Below are 22,712 nucleotides of genomic sequence, written 5' to 3' on the forward strand. Positions count from 1 at the left end.
GATGGGTCACTCATAGGGGAAAGCTTTTTTAGTACATCCACGAAGACTCGCAACTGTATGGGTGATAACACTCCAAATCTTTGGACGGAAGGGTGTTCATGGTTAAATTCTTTTCCTAGGATATAGATTCAAACTTAATCTCGTGTTTTTGTCTTAACATATAATGAAATCAATTATTGATTCGAATAATTTTCCGCTCATTTCCCTTCACGTCTTATTGCACCCTAGGGATACTAACAAACTCCTGAGTTTTTTTCTTCTACCATTTCCTTCGTCTTTTAGAAAGACTATCAATATTTTTTAGTGTTATTTAGCGAGTAGACAGAGTTAACGAAGCAATCGTTGCACTATTATTACGCAATAGATCAGCGGTTCCCAAATGGGGGTTCGCGAACCCCCAGGGGTACGCCAAAACTTTAGTTCGCTTCAGAATAGTATAGGGAAATCGGTCAGGGGGTACGCGAACCGAAAAAAGGTTGGGAACCGCTGCAATAGATGATCATTAGCAACAAGCTCTAACATCAAATATAATTCTCTATTATTTCTTTAGAAGAATGATACGTTACTAACTTGAAATATAGTTACCAGAATAATATTCCAATAAAGCATTTCTGATTCAAACAAATCTGTCTGAAATTTTGAAAGGAAATATTAAATATTGCACATTGGCTACTTTCATAGGATTATTCTTTCAAGTATTTATTGGTCATCAGGAGTTATTTTAAATCAGAATACTCGTTACTATTAAGAAAAATTTGTTTAACTAACCGAATCATTAAAAGTTGATTTTGCAAATGTGGTACAACAATCTTATTACCTAAAGTACATCACAGATATACAAGCGGTGAAAGTCAAATCACCATCCCGACCATCCTCTTCCAGAGTCATTAGCGACACTGCCGCGGCGGTCTCTGGAACATCAGCATCTTCGACAGCCCCGTTTTCGTTTTGTCTGGTGTGCCATACAGGCATAATCTATCACAGTTAAGGCATAGTCAGCATCTGCCCGAGTAACACAAAGTGGAGGTTTTATCCGCAAAACCTGTTCCGGAAGAAGTTAAGCATAAAGCGTTAGAGTGCGGCTTAGTTATTTCTGGTTTCTTTCGGTTAACAAAAGCGATGTCTAATGTGTTAGTAACATGATTAATGAGATATTATGAGTCTACACTCCACCTCTAATAACATTAATTTTATTTCGATACCACCATTTTGGATTCTGCCGAGATTAACACTGGTCCTAGCAGTGGGAAACAAGAGGTTAGAGTCTGACTTTCTTTCACTGTCACATTTAAAGCTCAATTTCGAAACATTCTTCTTCAGAAGTTTTAATTCCATTTTTGTTGTTTGATCAGAAAATAAAATCTCAGCTTGTTAAATGTCATGTTCATGTTCAGTGCTAGGTGCATGCCCTGGAGTGGTCCGCTTCTTTGCGGTTGTAAGTCTCAATTTAGTTTTTGAGCTTTCTCGGAATGACGCTTAAGCGCCGACCCGAGCGCATTCAAGGCAAAGTCGACGTCATCTTTGGTTACACACATCGGAGGTTTAATTCTAAGGACCTGTTGAATACAAGGTGAGGGATAGAAATAAGCACGAAAAATGCGATTATGATAGCTACTAACTACTGTGTTAATTGATCAATAGTGATTATGCTTTTGGTGCTCAACAAATGTAAGGACTGAGGTTAATAAAGCAATTACGGATGTACACTTACGTTTGCGTTTAAACCACCCCGACCGAACAGCACTCCCATATCCTTACACGTTTCCCAGATCTCAACAAAGTGCGGAGCGCTGAGATGCTGCCGGGTTTCCTTGTCCTTGACCAACTCGACACCAATCATAAGACCCTATGGAGAACGATCAGTTAGTTACGAATCAACAGTATTTTAATGGTTATTAAACAGTAATTTTGTAACCAAGTTAAATTGTTTAGTTGAATTGTAAAGTGATTCTATATTAATTTCTGAATCATTAAACAAGATAGTTTCCGTCCAGTTCCAGATTCTGACTGCAAAATGTGATCACTATTAAACATGTGTCTTGCACACAATTTCGAAAAGCAATTTCCTATTGCCTTAACATGCCTTATCAAACAGAAAACGCCCCTTTTCTCCCGAACACTTGCATAGGAAAATACCTCGCTAATTTATCAGTCTCATTCATTCATTCAACATGTTCAGTTCAACTATTCTAATTACAACAGTGTTTATTGCACAAATGTGCAGCTCAATTAAAATTTGGCAGCACAATCTGAATTTCGACAATCCGGACAACTGGATCGCGGGGAACATTCCGAACGCAGGCAATTCCGTTCGGTTTCCAGCTAAGTTGAATGCACTGGTCAGTCTACCCGATGCCATTAGTGTACCCTCTATGATACTCCCCCAAAGTGGAGTTCTTCTACTGCCGGAACGTGATTTCTCACTGGTCTTCGCTGATGCCTCCAAGCAACGTGAAGAGTCACGCTTCAAGATTCCTCTTCGCAGACCTTATTACTCAACGAAAAGCTGGCAAAAAATAGACAGCAGTGCTAGCGGTTCCGTTGAACTGAACAAAGCTATTCCGCACACTGAAAGGATTCCGTGCCAATACGAAATGGCAGTTTTTACTAAAAATCCTACACCGATCGATTTCCAATATCATCAAGCAATCGAAGTGAAAGATGTCAAATATGCAAATACTCAAGGACTGGACGAATTTCGGCATTTTCTGTCCACAGAGTTGGGCCAATTTGCAATTTACAATGGGGAAGAGACTCTAGTGAAAGAAGGTAAATGTGGAAGTCCCGAGAAGTGTCCCTGCCAGCCGGATTGGGTGAAAGATGCAGTGTGTGCCAACGAAGTATGTCCTGTTCCATTATGCTTGAAACCTATCGTTCCAAACGGCCATTGCTGTGCCATATGTGGAAGCATGCTTACGATGGATTTGATCAACTTCGGTGGCAAGTTTATGCTGGGAGAATTCTCTAAAAAACTGGAAAGAAAAATTGCTTCCTCCGAAATGGATGAAACAATGGTCAATTGGCACGTGAGTGTTCAGAATGATGCTCTCCAGCTGGTGGTTGTCGATGCTGAGAACTATGATGAGAAAAGCATTCAACTGATGCAAAGTTTAGAGCCGTTTTTTATGAAGCAATTTCTTAATGGTTGGTGCTCAATGAAATTCTAAATAATAAATTAATTCAAAGGTGTCTACCTTTCGCAGGTCATAAAATCGTTCATTCTGGACATCCTTATATCCCCTACGAGAGTGGCCAGCTGTTTATGACAATGTTCCTGACTTTATTAGTGATTTCTATTTGCTTCACAATCATCTACGTATATTATTACGACAATAATATGCTTCCGCGAATAACTGCAATGATTCGCAATCGCCAATTTTTCCTCTCGCCATTTGTTTTTGCCAGGTTTGATCCAAATAATGATAACGAAGAATCTACAGTGGATATTAATTTTGTCCCGTCGGGAGTGGAAAATCTAAACTCATCTTTTAATAATCCAATGTTTGAGGATGCTTCGAGAGAAGTGTCCGTACCGGTAGAAACTGGCAAAAAAGCCGAAGGCGAATCTTACGTTGATGTAGAATTGAAGAGCCATGAATAATATTTATATTCTATAATAAACGAAATAAAACATTTGCTATTTACCTTTCCTCTAACATCTCCTATAACTTCATATTTATCGCGCAGTTTCTCCAATTCTTTCAACATGTAGGTACCAACCACACGGGCGTTTTTCTGCAGTTCTTCTTCGTCAATTACCTGCAATCAACTACATGTTAAAATTTGTCCAACACCGTCCAACAAAAAAAAACTAACATCTAGGACAGCCATTCCAACGGCACTAGCCAACGGGTTACCGCCGAATGTATTGAAGTGCAGTGCTTGTGACAGCACCTCCGCTACCTTTCTCGAAGTTACCACGGCACCGATCGGGAACCCATTGCCAATGCCCTTCGCCATCGTCACGATATCCGGCACAATGTCGTGTGCCTCGAAGCCCCAATAGTGCTCTCCGGTTCGTGCAAATCCAGACTGCACCTCATCGGAAATGAACAATCCTCCGTTTACGCGCACAAGTTCGGCAGCTCGCTTTATGTATCCCTTCGGGTACTGTACCGTTCCGCCGACTCCTTGAATCGACTCGGCAAACATAGCGGCAACCTTTCCCCTTGGCAATGAGTATTTGAAGACCTGCTCCAATTGGTCATAGTAACGTTCGGAAGCGAGACACTGATTGGCAGGACAATCACAATGTCGTGTGGTTTGTACCGGTGAATCCCGACAGTGACTTCCACCCCAGATACCGGTGTACGGATCTGGATTCATAGCATGTAAAATCCCATTGCTAATCCCTGGAAGCGGATATCTCCACGTCGAATGAGCCGTTAGGCCCATGGTGTACGGCGATGCTCCATGATAAGCATTGCGAAAGCTGATGATTTCCTGGTACCCGGTGTACAGGCGAGCAATCAGCATAGCCAGATCGTTTGCCTCCGAGCCTGAGTTGACAAAGTAGACGTTTTTCAGATCACCTGGAAACTTAGATGCCAGCTTTTCGGCGTACTCATGGATTTTGGGATGCATATAGATGTTAGTTGTGTGCCATAAGGTTTTCATCTGCTTTTCCAGTGCAGCATTAATCTTCCTAGAATTCAATATTGGATGTTTCAACAAGTGTTACTAAGTTATTATATAGATAAACCTACGGATGGCAGTGTCCAACGGAAACGGTCACAATGCCAGCGAACATATCCAAATAGCGGCGACCTTCGTGGTCGAACAGCCACTGCATGCTACCCTTGTGGATGAGCAGTGGCTTCTTATAGTACGATGTCACATTGGGGGTAAGATACCGTTTCCGTAAATCGGCAATCTTTTCATAGCTATGCTCACCGTAAGCCGGTTGTTCCTGGCCAGATTTTGACAGTTCCGGTGTGTCCTGTGGTCTAGCACTAGCCTGGATAGAGAGACTTTTCTGCAGTGTATTCCTGGTTCCCTGCAATGCTGAGTGGAAATAAAACATTAAGTGTAGTGTTTACTACATTTGATTTTTAATAAATAAGAGTAATAAAGGAAAAATTAATTGCAATTTAATTTCATCGGCTCGGTCTCCAAACTTATCTTTTAAAACGGGAGTCCTTCCTATAGACGGAGGGAACGGTAGAAGAAAGTCGTGAAATCAAAGCTGTTTAGAGTATCCAATGGAGTGGGACAAGTTATAAAAATAATTAATGCCTGACCTCATTACAAAAAAGGTTAAGACAACAAAACATGAGGTGGGTCTATTCCAAATGTATGATTTTTTTCTCTGGAGAAAGATAGTAAAATTAGAGTGTTACGAATTTTAGCAAATTTACGAACAACTTTGTCGAAGAGTGATGAAGAGTTTGAAACGCTTATAAAACTTTTGTCGGAGCTAATTTATTATGCACCAACATATTCTAGATACTTTTGTAGTAAGTTCCTTCTATTAGCTTTCGGAAAAAGTTATCGGGGTACGATGTGAGATTTCGGTCACATAACAAATTTACATTTATAGATACACTAGCTGACCCGACAAACTTCGTATTGCCACAAATTAACCTGTGTTGTACATAAATCATGAATCTCGGATGATCTTTGTCACTATCTCGAGTTTTGCAAGCCCCCCAGTGGGCGGCGCTTCCGACGGCGGGTCACTGGCAACACTCGCGACCGGCTCGTCCTGAATGATCTAGTGTTACTATAGATAGTTTTTGTGGTATTGTTATTGATTAATGTTTTATGGAAGAGTCTCGAATTTCTCGAGTTGGATTAGTTTTTGAGTTTCGCAAAAATTTCTGTTTTATTTGTATGAGAGTCCATATCCCCCTACCACAGGGGTGAGAGGTCTCTAACTATCATAAAATAAATTCAAGACTCAAAAATCTCCTACATGCTAAATTTGGTTCCATTTGCTTGATTAGTACTCAAATTATAAGGAAATTTGTATTTCATTTGTATGGGAGCCCACCCTCTTAAAAGGGAAAGGGGTCGTAATACACCACAGAAAAAAAATTCTGCCATCTAAAACTCTCACATGCCAAATTTGGTTCCATTTGCTTGGTTAGTTCTCGAATTATGAGGAAATTTGTATTTCATTTGTGTAGAAGCCCCCCCTGTTGAAGTGTGGAAGGATCCTAATTCACCGTAGAAAATATTTTTGCCTCCAAAAACCTCCACATGCCGAATTTGGTTCTATTTGCTTGATTAGTTCTCGAGTTATGGGGAAATTTGCATTTCATTTGTATTGGAGCCCCCCCTCCTAATGTGGGAAGAGGTCCTAATTCATCACAGAAAAAATTCTTGCCTCCAAAAACACCTACACGCCAAATTTGGTTCCATTTGCTGGATTAGTTCTCGAGTTATGAGGAAATTTGTATTTCGTTTGTATAGGACCCCCCCTCCTAAAGTGGGGAGGGGTCCCAATTCATCATTGAAAAAAAAAATTGTCTCCAAAAACACACATATGCCAAATTTGGTTCAATTCGCTTGATTAGTTCTCGAGTTATGAGGAAATTTGTATTTCATTTGTACAGGAGCCCCTCCTCTTAAAGTGGGGAGGGGTCCTAATTCACCATAGAAAATTTTCTTGCTCTCGAAAACCTTCACATGCCAAATTTGGTTGCATTTGCTTGATTAGTTCTCGAGTTATGAGGAAATTTGTGTGGAAGCCCCCCCTCTTAAAGGGGAGAGGAGTTATAATTCCTCTTATAAAGAGGGGAGGGGTCTCAATTCACCATAGCATAAATTCTTGTCACCAAAAAAAACACCCACATGCCAAATGTTGTTCTATTTGCTTGATTAGTTCTCGAGTTAGGAGGAAATTTGTATTTCATTTGTACAGGAGCCCCCCCTCTTAGAGTGGGGAGGGGTCCTAATTTACCGTAGAAAATTTTCCTGCCCTCGAAAACCTTCACATGCCAAATTTGGTTCCATTTGCTTGATTAGTTCTCGAGTTATGAGGAAATTTGTATGGAAGCCCCCCCTCTTAAAGGGGAGAGGAGTTACAATTCCCCTTATAAAGAGGGAGGGGTCTCAATTTACCATAGAATAAATTCTTGTCACCGAAAACTTGCTTGATTAGTTCTCGAGTTATGAGGAAATTTGTATTTAATTTGTATAGGAGCCCCCCCTCCTAAAGTGGGGAGAGGTTCTTATTTATCATAGAAAAAATTCTTGCCTCCAAAAACACCTACATGCCAAATTTGGTTCCATTTGCTGGATTAGCTCTCGAGTTATAAGGAAATTTGTATTTCGTTTGTATAGGAGCCCCCCCCCCACTTAAAGTGGGGAGGGGTCCCAATTCATCATAGAAAAAAATTTTGTCTCCAAAAACACACACATGCCAAATTTGGTTCCATTTGCTTGATTAGTTCTCGAGTTATGAGGAAATTGGTATTTCATTTGTACAGGAGCCCCCCCTCTTAAAGTGAGGAGGGGTCCTAATTCAGCATAGAAAATTTTCTTGCCCTCGAAAACTTTCACATGCCAAATTTGGTTCCATTTGCTTGATTAGTTCTCGAGTTATGAGGAAATTTGTATTTCGCTTGTATAGGAGCCCCCCCTCCTAAAGTGGGGAGGGGTCCCAATTCATCATAGAAAAAATTTTGGTCTCCAAAAACACACACATGCCAAATTTGGTTCCATTTGCTTGATTAGTTCTCGAGTTATGAGGAAATTTGTATGGAAGCCCCCCCTCTTAAAGGGGAGAGGAGTTATAATTCCCCTTATAAAGAGGGGAGGGGTCTCAAAGTACCCTAGAATAAATTCTTGTCACCGAAAACACCCACATGCCAAATTTGGTTCTATTTGCTTGATTAGTTCTCGAGTTATGCAGAAATTTGTGTTTCATTTGTATGGGAGCCCCCCCTCTTAGTGGGGGGAGGGGTCTCTAACCATCACTAAAACCTTCCCTGGCCCCAAAAACCTCTACATGCAAATTTTCACGCCGATTGGTTCAGTAGTTTTCGATTCTATAAGGAACAAAATACAGACAGACAGACAGACAGACAGACAGACAGACAGACAGACAGACAGACAGACAGACAGACAGACAGACAGAAATCCTTCTTTATAGGTATAGAAGATTTGCAGCTCATAATAAATGCTTCAAGTATTTATTATTTTTGATACAATGATAGCAATAAAACTATTCCAGGTATATACCACAAAAAGCCGTCAAAATATTACCAAATCATTGTACTAGTGTAGGTACGAATATTTTTAATTACTATATCAGCAATTACATGAAAAGTCATATTTCAAGTGGATAAAAGAATCAAATAGCATGGGTGATTGCCACTTCGGGATTCGCCATTCCTACGTAGGCCTAGCCTAGGTTCTTAAAGTAGCTTTACATTTCTTAATTTTTCTCCGCAAATATTGCTAATGTACGCATCAGTGCTTTAGAGTTAATTAGAATATACAGAGTTGATGTCGCTGAGCCTATTAGCAGGATGTTTCTAATAGTATTATTTTCCATACGCCTTAGCATGCGTTTGCAAAATGTCTTTCTGTAAATGAATGATTCATTATATCCCTTACTATGCTATAGGATAACAGCAAAACAGTTATCTGATATCTTCGTTATAATATCTTATATTTTCTATCATATATATTAATTTGCATTTTCTAAAATAAACACCAAATTTGATTCGTTCGTATATACAGTAATTTGATTTGAAAATTTACTACAATATAAATCAACATCATAAGCATTGATTAAATTATAAGTAATAATTGAAACACCTGTATTTTTCTATAAAAGGATTCCATTTTTTCTGGCAATAACAATCACTTTCATTCTATTAAACATTACGCAATGCGTGACAGGAACATATGGTGACTAAAAAGATTATTATTAGGTAGCTTAGTGCAAATATTTCAGGGTACCGTATTTGACGAAAAAAATCCTTCTACGCTTGTGGTCAAATCTCAATCATTAAAGAGTTATTAAATAATTTTATTATTCGGTTCTGTTTGTCATAAATTAGCTCTTGTGTAAAAAGTACGCTAGCTAGCTCAATTCTGTTACTTTCATTCGAAGGTTGAGAAAATTTTGTATTCGAAATTTCTTTTCAACGTACTTGATCCAAATTGTGGATAACGGCAGTATGAAGTCAAAATATAGAATAATAAAATATGTAAAATGCACATATATTTAATATTACTCTATAAATACTTTGAACGACGTGTTGGGAATTGTTAACGGATCGACGGAAAAATATCTGGGAATTAACATCAAAACGATTTACCTCGCGGTAACACTACTTAATTACACTATTATTTTCGGTTGAAAACAATTATATATTGACAAATATGCTTCTTCTTCTTCAGCAGCATAGGGCCGGGGTGGCTCGTGCTGTTTCAAGCACTCGTCTCCATTCAGCTCGGTCTTGGGCCACTCGTCGCCAATTTCTTAGTCGTCTCAGAAGTCGCAAATCGCTTTCGACCTGGTCGAGCCATCGTGCACGTTGGGCCCTCCTGTTCCTGGTGCCGGTGGGGTTGTTGAAGAGGACTATTTTTGTCGCATTGTCGTCCGGCATCCTTACGACGTGTCCGGCTCACCGTAGCCTGCTAACTTTCGCTAGATGTACGATGGGAGTCTCCCCAAGCAGTACCTGTAGCTCGTGATTCATACGCCTCCGCCACTCTCCGCTTTCAGTTTGTACTCCGCCAAATATCGTCCGTAGCACTTTCCGCTCGAACACGGCACGGGTGCGTATGTGCTCTGTAACCAGCGTCACGGCTTCAAGTCCATAAAGAACTACCGGTCTAATAAGGGTTTTGTACATTGTTAGCTTCGTGTGGCGGCGTATTCTTCCTGATCGTAGCGTTTTACGAAGGGCAAAGTAGACCCGATTTCCCGCTTAGATGCGCCGCTGGATCTCATTCCTAGTGGTGTTGTCCGCGGTCACCAGCGATCCCAAATACACGAACTCCTCTACCACTTCTAGTTCATCGCCGTCAACGGTTACCGTCCGTGGGAAGCCTTGTGCTTGTGCTATCGGTGACAGCCGGCGTAACAGGATCTGGGAGAGTACCTTGTAGGCGGCGTTTACCAGCGTAATACCACGATTGTTGCAGCAGTCTAGCCGATCACCCTTTTTGTAGATGAAACAAACCACTCCTTCTATCCATTCCTCCGGTAGCTTTTCCTCCTCCCAAATCTTCGAAATAACCCAATGTAGAGCCTTTGCTAGCGTTTCTCCGCTATATTTATAAAGCTCTGTCGGCAGGCGGTCCTTCCCAGCGGCTTTATTGGTCTTCTGCAGCCCGATTTCTCGTTTGACTTCTTGGAGCGCCTGATCTCATTACTATCTTCCATGGGCGCTCCTAGGTTAATTTCCGTTCCGCCTCCTTCTGCGACTTCGCCATTGAGGTGTTCATCGAAGAACTGTTTCCATCTGTCGACCACCTCGCGCTCGTTTGTAATTAGATTCCCTCCCTCGTCCCTACACATGTCAGGTTTCGGTGTGTAGCCCTTCCGAGTTTGGTTCACCTTCTCATAAAACTTGCGCGTGTCATTAGCTCGGAATAGTTGCTCTAATTCTTCACGATCTCTGTCCTCCTTTTGGCGCTTTTTCCTCCTCAGGATCGTGCTCAACTGGTTCCTAGCTCATCGGTATTTGGCCTGGTTCTCTCTAGTGGCAATACTTAGATAATTTTTCCAAGCATTTTTTTCTCCTCCACCGCTTGTTGGCATCATCATGAAACCAATCATTTTGTGTACTCCGAGGCCCAGATAACACAAAATCGTAATAGAAAGTTCACATTAAATCGTTTTCATGTCAATTTCACATTGGAATTGTATAATGATTAGAGTATGTCAAATCTAAGTGAACAATAAGTTGTTTTGCAGTCGTGCGTGCCTTCATATACAATTCATGGCTGTGAATTATAAATCAGGATAGGCGATTGCAATATTTGATTATATCTTAATCATATATTCAGGAGTATTTAGTTGCGTGTTATAAAAACTACGCAAAATAGAATTACAAATAATTGATAAAGCTTTCGCACGTATATCGCCTCCACTTTGGTACATATATGTTCTTATATGGCGTGAAATATAACTTTTTCGTTCAGATATGATTTCGTATATCTCAGTTGCAATCGAGATATACAAACCAAATGGTTTACTGGGGGCTCAATACCTAGTGCCGCGGTAGCGGCCTCTCCGATGGCCGAGCGTATTCTGCTCCAACCGTCTTCGAGGTTTGAAGCACCTAACCCAAGGTTTTGCTTTACTTTCTCCATGGTCGATGAATGGGCTGCAGCAGACATCTATGATCTATGCATAACAAATTAAACTCATCACAAACTTTTTCGCAGTTTTTTTCTTTTTCAAATAAAAGTAGAACCCTAAGTTACGGAAATTTATACTATGTCTAATATAGAGGAATCTCCCTAAGTTAATAATTGTGCAACTTAGCAGACATCCACAGTAAACGAAATTCGTACATGGGGCATTAATTTTGGCGTGAAAGGCCACCTACTAGTGCAAAACAAGTCGCTTCGTTCAATATAATAATACCAATCGATCATCGTAGGTACATCATCCGCTTCTGTAGAGATTATCTCAAATTAGACGCCGTGATTATGAATTGCTGATAAAATGAACAAGTGCAATGTAATAGCTATTATTGCTGTGTTCCGATCAGAGAATCGAAAGATTTTCGACTAGATTGTTGATAGATGTTTTTTGAACGAGTTTAATGGTTCAAAAACTGAAATTAAACAATACCTAATAAAAACAATTAGATATTTCCCTTCAATTATTGATATAAACTGACTGTAAAACCCGATACAAGCATTCAACCAGTACAATCACCTACAAGGCCCAAGCAATGGGTTACTCCTACATAGTGTGAACTCTTGGTGTTAATCAATACAGTGACGATTTAAACGTTTTTGTTCAATCGAATTCTACAGTCAACTAAGGTGACTTGCTAGGTACTAATAAAATACATTTAAGAAATATTGTCTTTATATAGTAGACGTAGGCTTTACGATATGAAGGTTTAACAGTTAGGTCGTGCAAAAATTTTTAAGGTTCTAAGGCATTGTCTTCCGCATATAGGCACAGGAGGGTATGTTCGGCCAATTGCCTCTATTTTTTCGGCCTAGGCCTAGTACTAGAGGAAGAACAGGTGGTTTCAACGTTCTTTTGATAAAAAAAACGGTAGATTACTTACGTTCTTGAGAAAATAGTCATAACATATTAAAGATGTATATCGGCAAAGTATTTCTATTAGCGAAAGAAAAGGAAAATAGGCTGAATTTAGAAACAGGCCGTAAACATCTTCCCGTACCCTATATCGTGTTCCTAACAACCCTATATCCTATAACAACTCTTTTATACGATTGGTACTTACATGTTACATCACATTGGATTCAGTTAATCAAATCAGTCAGTAATAAGAAGGCGACTAAAGCACATGATATTATTATTAGCGCAGTCTTGATAGTAATTTGCATTTAAATCACAAATGAGCAGAATGTTATATCATGACGGGCATAATAGATATTATTAGCCGCTTGGCTATCAAGTTCGTTCATAAACAAAAGAAATGACTAATTTTTACTATTATTACTATGAAACAAGCAATGATCCTATGTTCTTTTGACTGGGTTCAACTTAGGTTTCAACAAAGATAGGCTGTACAAATTCAGCGTTTGTATGTACAATAAAATAATAAGAAGGAAGGGTCATGTAAGCTGTAAAAGGCTATCGTTTTTGTGTCAATGAATAGTTGTTGAAAAAGATCAATTCAAAAATTTCAATGAAAATATGGAACCAATCCTGACTGCTTTCCCTAGTGCAAATAATCAGTTGAAAAAATGTAAAAGACGTATTTTGAATATCTGGAATTTTACGATCGTCCGACATTTGATTACATTTTAATGCATGGCTCTTCCAATTCGTCCGCTCTTCGAGTACGCTACGCTGGGGTCGTTTATACTTTTCATTGAATGAAAGTGATAACCCCCCGGGTCGTAGCTCTTGCTCTTATGTGTGAAATTTGATTAGAAGTTTCGTGATAATAGCAAAAACAACGTAGGTAGTCCTAATTAGCGGTTTTAGTTATCATTTTTTGATTCAGATTCAAATTCTGCATATAATATTATGAAATTGATTTAAGACGTAATTCACTGAAATGATTCTCCTTGCAAAAAGTTAAGGGTAGACACTTTTCTAAATCAGCAAGTTTTACGTAGAGTAAGACCCTCTAATATAATTAGAAATTCATTGTGATTAGAAATGATTTTTCAGTAGAATGCCATCTTGCGGAATAGAGATGTAAAGCAAAGGCTTTGCTTGACCGAAATGCTTGCTGCCTCACATGAACTTTTCAGCTACATTAGATATTATTTAGTAAACACACAGAAACGCTCAAAAACCTATGTAATAGCGAAATTGAAAAAAAAAATTGGAACATGATTTGTTATGTTGAGTTACTTAGAAACGACATTATTATTATTTAATGTCTTTAAACGATTCATTAAGATTTACTTTATCAGCTGCTTCGGCTGACCTTTGGCTCAATTTAGAGATTATCTTTTGGTTTGACATTTGATTGCTTTATGGGTGCAATTTTTGCCCGGCTTTATCTACTAGACTGAGAACTGACTGGATTTTTGCCCGGCTTTATCTACTAGACTGACTAGAAGACTGAGCTATATATGTAGTATCTGATTCTTTACATCTGATAAACTTTTTCTACATCAACTTACACCTAATCAAGCAATGCGTTGCATTTGACGTAAACTCAAGCAATTCAATTGAAATATTAGAACGAGAAAGTTAATACTAATATTCTAATTAAGTCAGTCGCATGTTTACAACCACAACCGGCTTGATCGATCGCTTGTTTCAACGCTTCCAGTGCATTGTATTAAAATCCAGTTTGCAGTACCTCCCGGATCAGGCCCGGATCACCACCGATCGTACGTGCTGTGTAACGGTTCGAGATAATTTTCATTTAGATCGTTTCACAGACAGTGAGTCCGCCAAGGGCGGAATGCGGCGATGGAGGAAAGTGAATGCGACACATGTGTTCTCTGAAGATGCGAATTGTTCACTTGATAAGTGGCGCATGCTAAAAATAGCGGAGGACAACACGGTGGTTTTATGATTTTTTTTATGAAATGTTTTTATTATGCTTTTTTTGTCTGCGGTACATGGTTTTTAGTATTTGTAACATCATTAGCGTCGGTAATGTTATATTTGTCAGGTTGGGTTTATGAAAAAAATTTATTTTTTTAAAGCTTTTATAGAATTGAACCCCTAACAGAACATCGCCGATTTATAATAAATTTTGATCCCAATGTTCAATTTTCATCATTCGCGCCTTGAAAAAAAACAACCTTAAACTAGAATTTTAGTTATCATGTTATTAGCTGACTCACGTTTTGCTTTCCAGCTCTAATCATAAAGTAAAAATGCTTTCTTTTTCTTTTATGCATGATAAAAATTGGCACCTAGTTAACAGCCCTGGTAACGCTACTGCAACACGCGCTGCTTTTTACGCCACGCGTAAATTGTGTTTATCAACATTCATTGAGTTCAGTGATTTAATCAAAAGCTATGTTTACGGTATGCCACGAAGATATGCGACTTGGTCTATTAATAAGTAAAAAATCATTTGCTTAAACTGGTAATAGAAAATGACACAGCCGGTTTTCGAATCAGGAACTAGTCGATCTAGGGTCGAAAGGTTTAAATTAATTCCGATCGTTCAGCGCCGCATACATTACAACTATTTAAGCTTCATTTGCATATTCATACAGCTGGAGCGCCACAACTCAATTGCAGTTGGTGATGATCAGTGGCGATCCCCGTTAACTTTAGGTATCAAAGTTCACTTTTTGTATCATTTGTTTGTCCAGTTTTTCTGCGATCGGCAATCCGCAATTCGTTGTAATGAAAGATATAACCATTCAGTTCGAAAACGCGTTCTGAACCTAGCATGAAAGAATGACCTACGAAAGCAACGATGTCTCGCTCAAAGCTGACGCGCAATTATCAATGGAAGAAGTTCTCCAGTTCAGTACGTATGCAACGGTTGGTTAACTGACCGGCGGTATTGGTTAGAGCATGGCACAAAGCACGTTTTAATGACAGATAAGGAAGAACACACGTATTCTTTTCTGCGACTTTTTCAAATATAACTTAAGTGTCCTTTATTATCAGGGAATAATTCACTTTTCTTTGTCACTAACCTGATGGAGACAATTTTTTCAATAACATGTTCTTTTCTTTTTATTTATGTGCCACAAAAAAAGATTCCGACAGCCACACTTATTAACAACTCTGCAACTGATCTAACTCGTACGCTGCTTTGGTTTACATTACGTTCTGAGCCTATCAGCGACAGCGTCGATCTTCAACCGATGAAGTTCGACCTATTCTATGGCACTGCTCGACGGACACTACATGCTACAAGCTGAGCGTTAATGGAATATATTCGCCGTTATATGCGATGTGGTTTTATGCGAAGGAGGACAGAACCTATTTTGATCCATTAGATCGAATAATAAATTAACCAATAAGCATTGCAAATTGCATGTTGTAAATTGAAATTGAATTCGTTTTAAATATTTGGAATTTATAGTAATTTACCTGACAGTATAATATACAAAATGTTAGCAACTACTGCATATAGTAATTGTACTAGTGTAAGAGATGATAATACAATACTATAAATATATTACTCGTACTTTCAACTTGCGAGCAGTGTTTGTATTTACACGTCGATAGAGATAAGGTAAGAGCGCGCGTTTCGATGACTGCTCTATTGGTAAACTGTAGCAGGTGATAAACCACGTGGAAAAGAATCTTTTCCAGAGAAAACTATCACTTTCAATCCCAAATAAAGTACATCCAGGCTGTAAAATAAACTTAAAGGTCCTCTCAGAGATTTGATACCCCTCTTTATCGCCAGACTTGGAACTAAGCTGTTAGTGCATGTATCAATATTGTGGGCCTTTCGCAACGATTTCTTCCAGTTGAACTTGCAGTAAATAAGATGCCGTATCGTATCGGGGGGTGCTCTTGACTACACCTCTCCCCAACCACTGGCATATTTTTGCTCAAGGTAGAACAACAATATCCTAAACTAAAACTGCATGTACTGTCCTGTTCTGTACGCGTTAAAAATAATCTCTCAGATTATGAAGAGCTTTGGAAATCATGATATCATGATCAGAGATTACTTTTGTCATCGTTAACGAATTAATTAGGTAATCAATGGTAATTAGTAGAGTAATCAATGATAATCTTAAGGGGGCATAGTACTTTTTACACCATATTTTTTGCCTTATTTCAAATATTTTTTTCTCGATAACGCGAAAAGCGAATCGATTCGGGTTTTTTGCATTTTAAACATTGCACTTTATACTAATATTTACAATTTTGTTTGCATACGTGAACCTCTTTCCCTCTCCCCTACGGCTCCTTGAACATGATCATTCGAAAAAAACATGATTTGCGGTACCATGGATTGGCGCTGGGGGGCTTATCCGAATTGAAAAATTCCAAAACGACATGAAAGTATATTAAATTATCTCGTGTTTGACCCATGATTTTTTTAAAATTCGAACGCATAACAAAATGGGGGACATTTAAACATAAAAGTAAGGTTTTTAGTCGAAAAAATTGACTTTAAACATTTCTAAAAAATACAAAAATTGCAATATCGAAAAAAGGATGGGTCAAACACTAGATAATTTTGTTGGCTTTCAAACAAAAAAAGAATCAACAAAATTGCTTGAGCCGTTCTTGAGATATTTATGGTACCGACTTTGAAAACCTGATTTCGAGAAAAACGGCGTAGAAGTTTCTATTCGCCGTGTAATCGCTCCAGACATGCGCGGTACAAATAGCTGAAACTTTGTCAATTTTTAGATGTCATCCAAACGACTTCAAACACATATGGTCAACATGTTAATCTTTCGAAATAATCAATAAAAAAAATTCGATTTTTTTAAATAGAAAAAGTACTATGCCCCCTTAAGTAAAATCATTGGTAATCATGATTAATTTAGAGCTGAGAGAGATTCGCGGATAGGAAAAATTTGTACGTCAAATGCAGCCAGTTCGAACTGTCAAATGCAGCCAGTTGTTATTATTGGTCAGGAATGGAAAAGTATTGGTAACTCATACAAGTTTTCGGCTGGTAGTTCTTTAGGAAAACACAAATAAGAAATTAAATTCGTCTTATTTTTTCCGTTGTAAATTAGCTGCTAGCTAAAAAAACGTTTGATAATATTTTACACTAACCATACTTTCGAAATTCTCACAAAAGTACTCATAACGTGCCATTTTACATGCAATAAACTATGCGCTTCCGATTTATCGCATGTTGCATACAGTATTTTTGCAAGAGTTGATGTCCCATAGACCAACTAGTACCAAAAAATGTCACTGCAAGACACGCACTTTTCACGTTCAATGTAGAGTTCACGCACGCGCTTGAACAGTCAGCCCAAATATGAACACAAACATAATAAGAAGAATAAGAACTGTCAAAGAATGAGAAAAAGAAAACCGTCTTTGCGACTCTCTCTCAGATTTATAGTAATCACAAGAGATTGATGTTGTGTATTAAATTTACCTAAAAATTAAGATCAATTATATCGATTTATTATGGCAGTCTTTCTGGCAACACTGTCATCCGATAAAAAGTAGATTACACGAGCCGGTCTCGGCAGTCTAAGTTGATTTTCCAACGTGAACTAAAGTGTCAAGTGTCATCATCCGAACTCCATTACTACGATTATCTACGATCTAAAAGGATCTGCATTTCACCATCTGATAGGATTTACACTTTTACTACCTCTTTGGATTCCCGGCTCAGTAAAGTAATCAAAAGTAACTTTTTTCGAAGGTGCGTAGTAATTATTGCTTTTGGAAACCCCTTGGATTAGTCTAATGTACTCTGAAACAAAAACCATGGTATCTCGCACAATTTTGCAGAAAACGCATGCTTTTTGTAAGTACCATGAAAAAGCTATTCAAATTTACCATGATTCTAGTACAAGTAATATGTTCTCAGATAATTTTACCACATTTCATGATCATGTCTAGTAATTTTGACTGCGATTCTGTTATTTTTGTTATGTATCAGGGTAACGCCGAACGTAACGCATAGTAATTTTGACCAGAACACTGCTTGAGCTAAACAGAAATCTTTTCTGCAAAAATTCACTGGTGTGTCCTCTTAATTTCACCCTCTAATATGGTAACAATTACCATGATTCTTGTTTCAGTGTACACTCAACCCCCGCTAATATGAAAAACAGCTCGTTCAGATTGGGCGAGTTCATTTTTAATCTGAATATTTGGTAACTCTATTCATTTTCACATACGCGCAAGACGCACACCCTATGAACTTGTTGTTTTGATTTGACGAAAACAAACGTTTTGAAAACATTTCAAACATGCTCGAATTCTAGAGGTTTGATTTGTAGAAGACGAATTTGGCTCGGCAGTTTCAACTCAAATGGCCTATTTTGAGTGCTGGAGAGAGGTAAGTTGCATATGAGGTATATTGCCAAAGCTCCGAAGCAAGAGGAAACGCATTAAGATTTTTTGCTTTTTTTTTAATTTATCGGTCAACTTTAACGTCAATTGTGTGTGACGCTTGACCGGTTTTTAAAGTGAACGCATTCATACCACCGGGGTACAGATTAAAAATGTTCAGATTAAAGAAGGTCATACCAACGGGGGTACACGGTAGTTTGACAACCACACCACCCCTCTGTGTAGAGTGACTATATATAGAGTGGCGACGATGTCAAAATTGGAATGATAATTATCGGTCAGTGTCATTCCAATCGAGCAGACGACCAATCCAACGCGTATGCGGGAAAGAGAAAGAAAATACGCATTGCGCATATACTTTTGGTAGAGTGACTATATATAGAGTGGCGACAATGTCAAAATAGGAATGATAATTATCTGTCAGTGTCATTCCAATCGAGCAGACGACCTATCCAACGCGTATGCAGGAAAGAGAAAGACAAACCTAGGAAAAACCGCATTGCATACATTTGGGATGTCATGTCGCCACTCTGTATATAGTCACTCTAACTTTTGGGATGACATGTCGCCACTCTGTATATGTCGACCAACATTTGAAAGGGGCGGATAAGCCAACTGTCAAACAGAACGAGTGAGAGTTATTTTTTGCTGGAGCAGCATAGGAAAATGAACTCTCACTCGTTCTGTTTGACAGTTGGCTTATACGCCCCTTTCAAATGTTAGTCGACATATACCGTGGACCCCCGTTCGTTTGACCATTTTTAATCTGAACACTTTTTAATTTGAACCCCGTTGGTTTGCACGACGTGCAAATTAAAAATGGTTCAAACGTCATTCTCAACATGACATCATTTGTTTATGCAGACAATGCACATAAACACGATTTGTTTGTACTGACCTAGCGTGTTTAATCGGTTTCACATTTCGTTTTCCTAACGATTAAGATAGAAATCCGATCGGAAAATACAATATTCGCACTTGCAACTGCCAACTAAAACAAACCACCAAAACAATAACAAAGAGCAGGGCGGCCAGTTCACACAGGTTTCAGCATATTTCGGGTTACCAGTTGTTCAAATTAAAAAGTAACCCCGTTAGTTTGCATGAGGAATCGTTCAAACGAACGGGGGTCCACTGTAGTCACTCTAACTTTTGGGATGACATGTCGCCACTCTGTACACTCAAAATAATCCACACGTTCTTCCCACGCGAAAAATCACTTAAATTTCTCTACATGCAGTTACGTGATCTTCAGCTGACTGTCATTGGAAAAAATAATAGCATCTATCTGATTTTCACGTTAACGCATTAGTATGTCTGCGAACTACCTGAAAATCACGTAAATAGTACAGGAAAAGCTGGATGGAAAATATTCACATAACTTTTCCTACACACTTAATCGGTTCGGTAAAATTTTACCGAAATCTAAACAGCAGAACGTTCGGTAAAATTTTTTATTGCACCAAACATTATTAATGATCTGTAAACGTCGATTGGCACCATCGAAATTTTCGGTAACATTTTGCCGAATTCGGTGCTTTTTGTTAAGTGCGTATGATTTAGACGTGAAATTTATTTTGAGTGTATAGTCACTCTATACTACAGACGGTAGATAATCTACAGACGCGCAAAGAGAAAAATTACTAATTCGGCAACACTTTTTTTGTTTATTTTATTTAAACAGTTTTGGCAACCAGTCAGAATTGGATCAATCTTCCTATAATCAGCAGTAAGTTGTGTGAATCGCGAGGTATGTTCCATGGAATTTCGCGAATTACGACGCATATTTTGCAAATTGAACAAGCCAATTGAATTTTTCAAAGCATTATATGATATATCGAGTGTAACTAATCCATATGTTGTTAGTAAATCAATAGTTAAAGTTTTAATATTTCAGGTAGATTACAAAACTTAGTCTTCCCTGCCTATACGAAACACAAATTTGTTTACTTTGCTCATTTGGTGTCTCGATTTGACGGTTCGATTGGTGTTTTATGCCACGCTCTTTGCGCGTCTGTAGATTATCTACCGTCTGTACTCTATACCTCTGGTGTTTTCCATATGAAATATTTCATTTCACATTATTGCTGTTGCAGTTGAAAACTGTGATAATCGACGTGCGACAATGGGTTTTTGTTCTTATTCTGTGTGTCGCAACTACGTCGCACGAGGTGTGCTGATAGCGAATCAATGTGCGATCACAGCGCACCACGTGCGACGTAGTTGCTATCACACAGAACAAGAATAAAACCGAATGTCGCAAGTCGATTAATACGATTTTCAACTGCAACAGCAATAAATCGAAGAGGAAAACTTTTGACACCCGAATGATCAGTATGAATCAATTTTATTTATTATTGTCAATTGCAAAGAAAATTGTACCATCCAAAGTGCGATATCGCTCATAAAAGTGCTATTTTGCATTAAATCGTGTCGGTATCTTCGACGCACTTGTTCGTTATCTTCCAAGCAATAAGTGCGCCGAAGAGACCGAAACGATTCAAGCTAAAATAGCACTTTTATGAGCGATTGCGCACTTATTGTTGGGACAATTTTTCTTGCAATTGACAATATTTATTATAATTATTTATTTGCACATTGAAATTCATGTGTGTTACCTTTGGTGTCGCCGTGTCTATTTTTATCGGTGTTGGAACTCCCGTGATAATGGTCTATGAAGTATATAATTCACACGATAAAATTTCGACATATGCTGAGACCCTCGCTGATTCTGTTCGCAGTAGGAATAATTCGACAATATCAAATTTCAAACTCCCGGATCATCTCCTCCATTCTTTGCTCCCCCTCAAACCAACACCTAGGGTAACCAACGTATTTTGGACCCCATCAGCAGCTGTACATAATTTGGACACTTACAGCCAAATCAAATGGAAGTGTCCAAATTATGTACAGTTGCTGAAGGGGTTCAAAATAAGTTGGTTACCCTACGAGTCCCAGCTACAGACCTTTCCATTTATGTGTGTGTTGGTGCTTGAAAATGAGGCAAACAGGCATTAGCCCTTTCCCAAAATGAGGAAAATATCATGTATATACCAACGGGGCGAAGTGGCTGTCAAATTCATACATTTTCAATGTCCCACGCATAGGTACCAAACTGTTAATTTTGACAGGAACCAAAAAATTTGCTGGGAATTCCCCTTTACCGAGGACCATTTGAAAGTTGCTCTCTTCACTCCTACATGAGAAAGAGATAGCAACACACCATGCCCTTGGTATATACACGCGTATTTCGTGTTCGCTAGTGTGGGGCTTGAGTTGTCAGAAAGCTCTATTCTCGGGTACTTTTTCATTTCGACGTATATCTCTTCCGTTGTTTACGGCGATACTAATGCATTTTGACACATTAGCTTTGCAGGAATCGGTTGCCGGAGTCACTAGCTAGCCAAATGTTTTGAAAATTTTCTTTTCAATGCATTAGTTTCGACGTGAAAAGCGGAAGAGAGGAGACACGAAGAGAATCTCTCATTTGCAGATACGTCGAAATGAAAAAGTACCCGAGTATTGTCATTCTCGTTTAGTGACGTAATCGAAAATTTCTCCATAGCGGAAATATTTCTGCAGCCAATGTTAAAGCGATTAAACGAGATTAAAATGTGGCAATAAAAAATTTCACAGCTTCAGCAATATTTAAATTAAACCAGCAACCCGGAAACTTAAAGAATAAGTTGACTATGAGGTTTGTTTTTTTATTTTTGAAATCTAGTTACTACAGCCTGAATTCGTTAATTGGGCCACGATTGCACTCCAGCTGATTCGCTAATTGGGCCGACTGACAGTTGTTAGAAATTTCTAAACTCGAAAATTCCATACAATTTTGACATTCAAGTTGTCATATAGCCCAATTAGCGAACACCCAATTAACGAACCGCCCAATTAACGAACCACCAATTAACGAAACTTTGCTGTATAAGCATACACACATTATCGTTAACTCTGGCATCATTGATCACGAGTGAGAATTTCCGTAATTTTCTCATGTTTCGATACTCGGGTGGTGGGTATAGTGAAAGTGGTTGAAATATTTCGTTAGCTGTCAAATTTTGAGATGTTTGCGTTAAATGTGTTTATAAACGCGAGTGCAGAATGGTGTAATTTTTTGTCTTCATTGCGATCGACAGTTTAA

General features: G+C 38.6%; 2 protein-coding genes across 3 annotated transcripts in view; one reads left to right on the forward strand and one right to left on the reverse strand.

Moving 5' to 3' along the window:
• LOC128733824 (transmembrane protein 64) overlaps positions 1-15,585 on the forward strand; it is a 38,388-nt gene extending 22,803 nt beyond the window's left edge. The window contains exon 6 of the transcript XR_008411947.1: positions 15,310-15,585. The gene's annotated coding sequence lies outside the window, so the exon portion shown is untranslated. The remainder of the gene's footprint in view (positions 1-15,309) is intronic.
• On the reverse strand, positions 772-15,500 carry LOC128733823 (alanine--glyoxylate aminotransferase 2, mitochondrial). Of its 2 annotated transcripts, none has more exons than XM_053827633.1 (6): positions 15,247-15,500; positions 4,707-5,004; positions 3,817-4,645; positions 3,646-3,759; positions 1,712-1,846; positions 772-1,042 (listed from the first exon to the last, which is right to left on the reverse strand). In XM_053827633.1, exons 1-6 carry the CDS (start codon positions 15,272-15,274, stop codon positions 920-922), a joined length of 1,527 nt encoding a protein of 508 aa, XP_053683608.1. In that variant the 5' UTR covers positions 15,275-15,500; the 3' UTR covers positions 772-919. The 2 variants fall into 2 exon arrangements, with proteins under 2 accessions (XP_053683608.1, XP_053683610.1); XM_053827635.1 differs by lacking the exon at positions 772-1,042 and adding an exon at positions 1,153-1,556 and having other exon boundaries at positions 15,247-15,499.
• Positions 15,586-22,712: the final 7,127 nt, after the last annotated feature.

This window comes from Sabethes cyaneus, chromosome 2 (genome assembly GCF_943734655.1).
Source record: "Sabethes cyaneus chromosome 2, idSabCyanKW18_F2, whole genome shotgun sequence".
Taxonomy (NCBI): Eukaryota; Metazoa; Arthropoda; class Insecta; order Diptera; family Culicidae; genus Sabethes; species Sabethes cyaneus.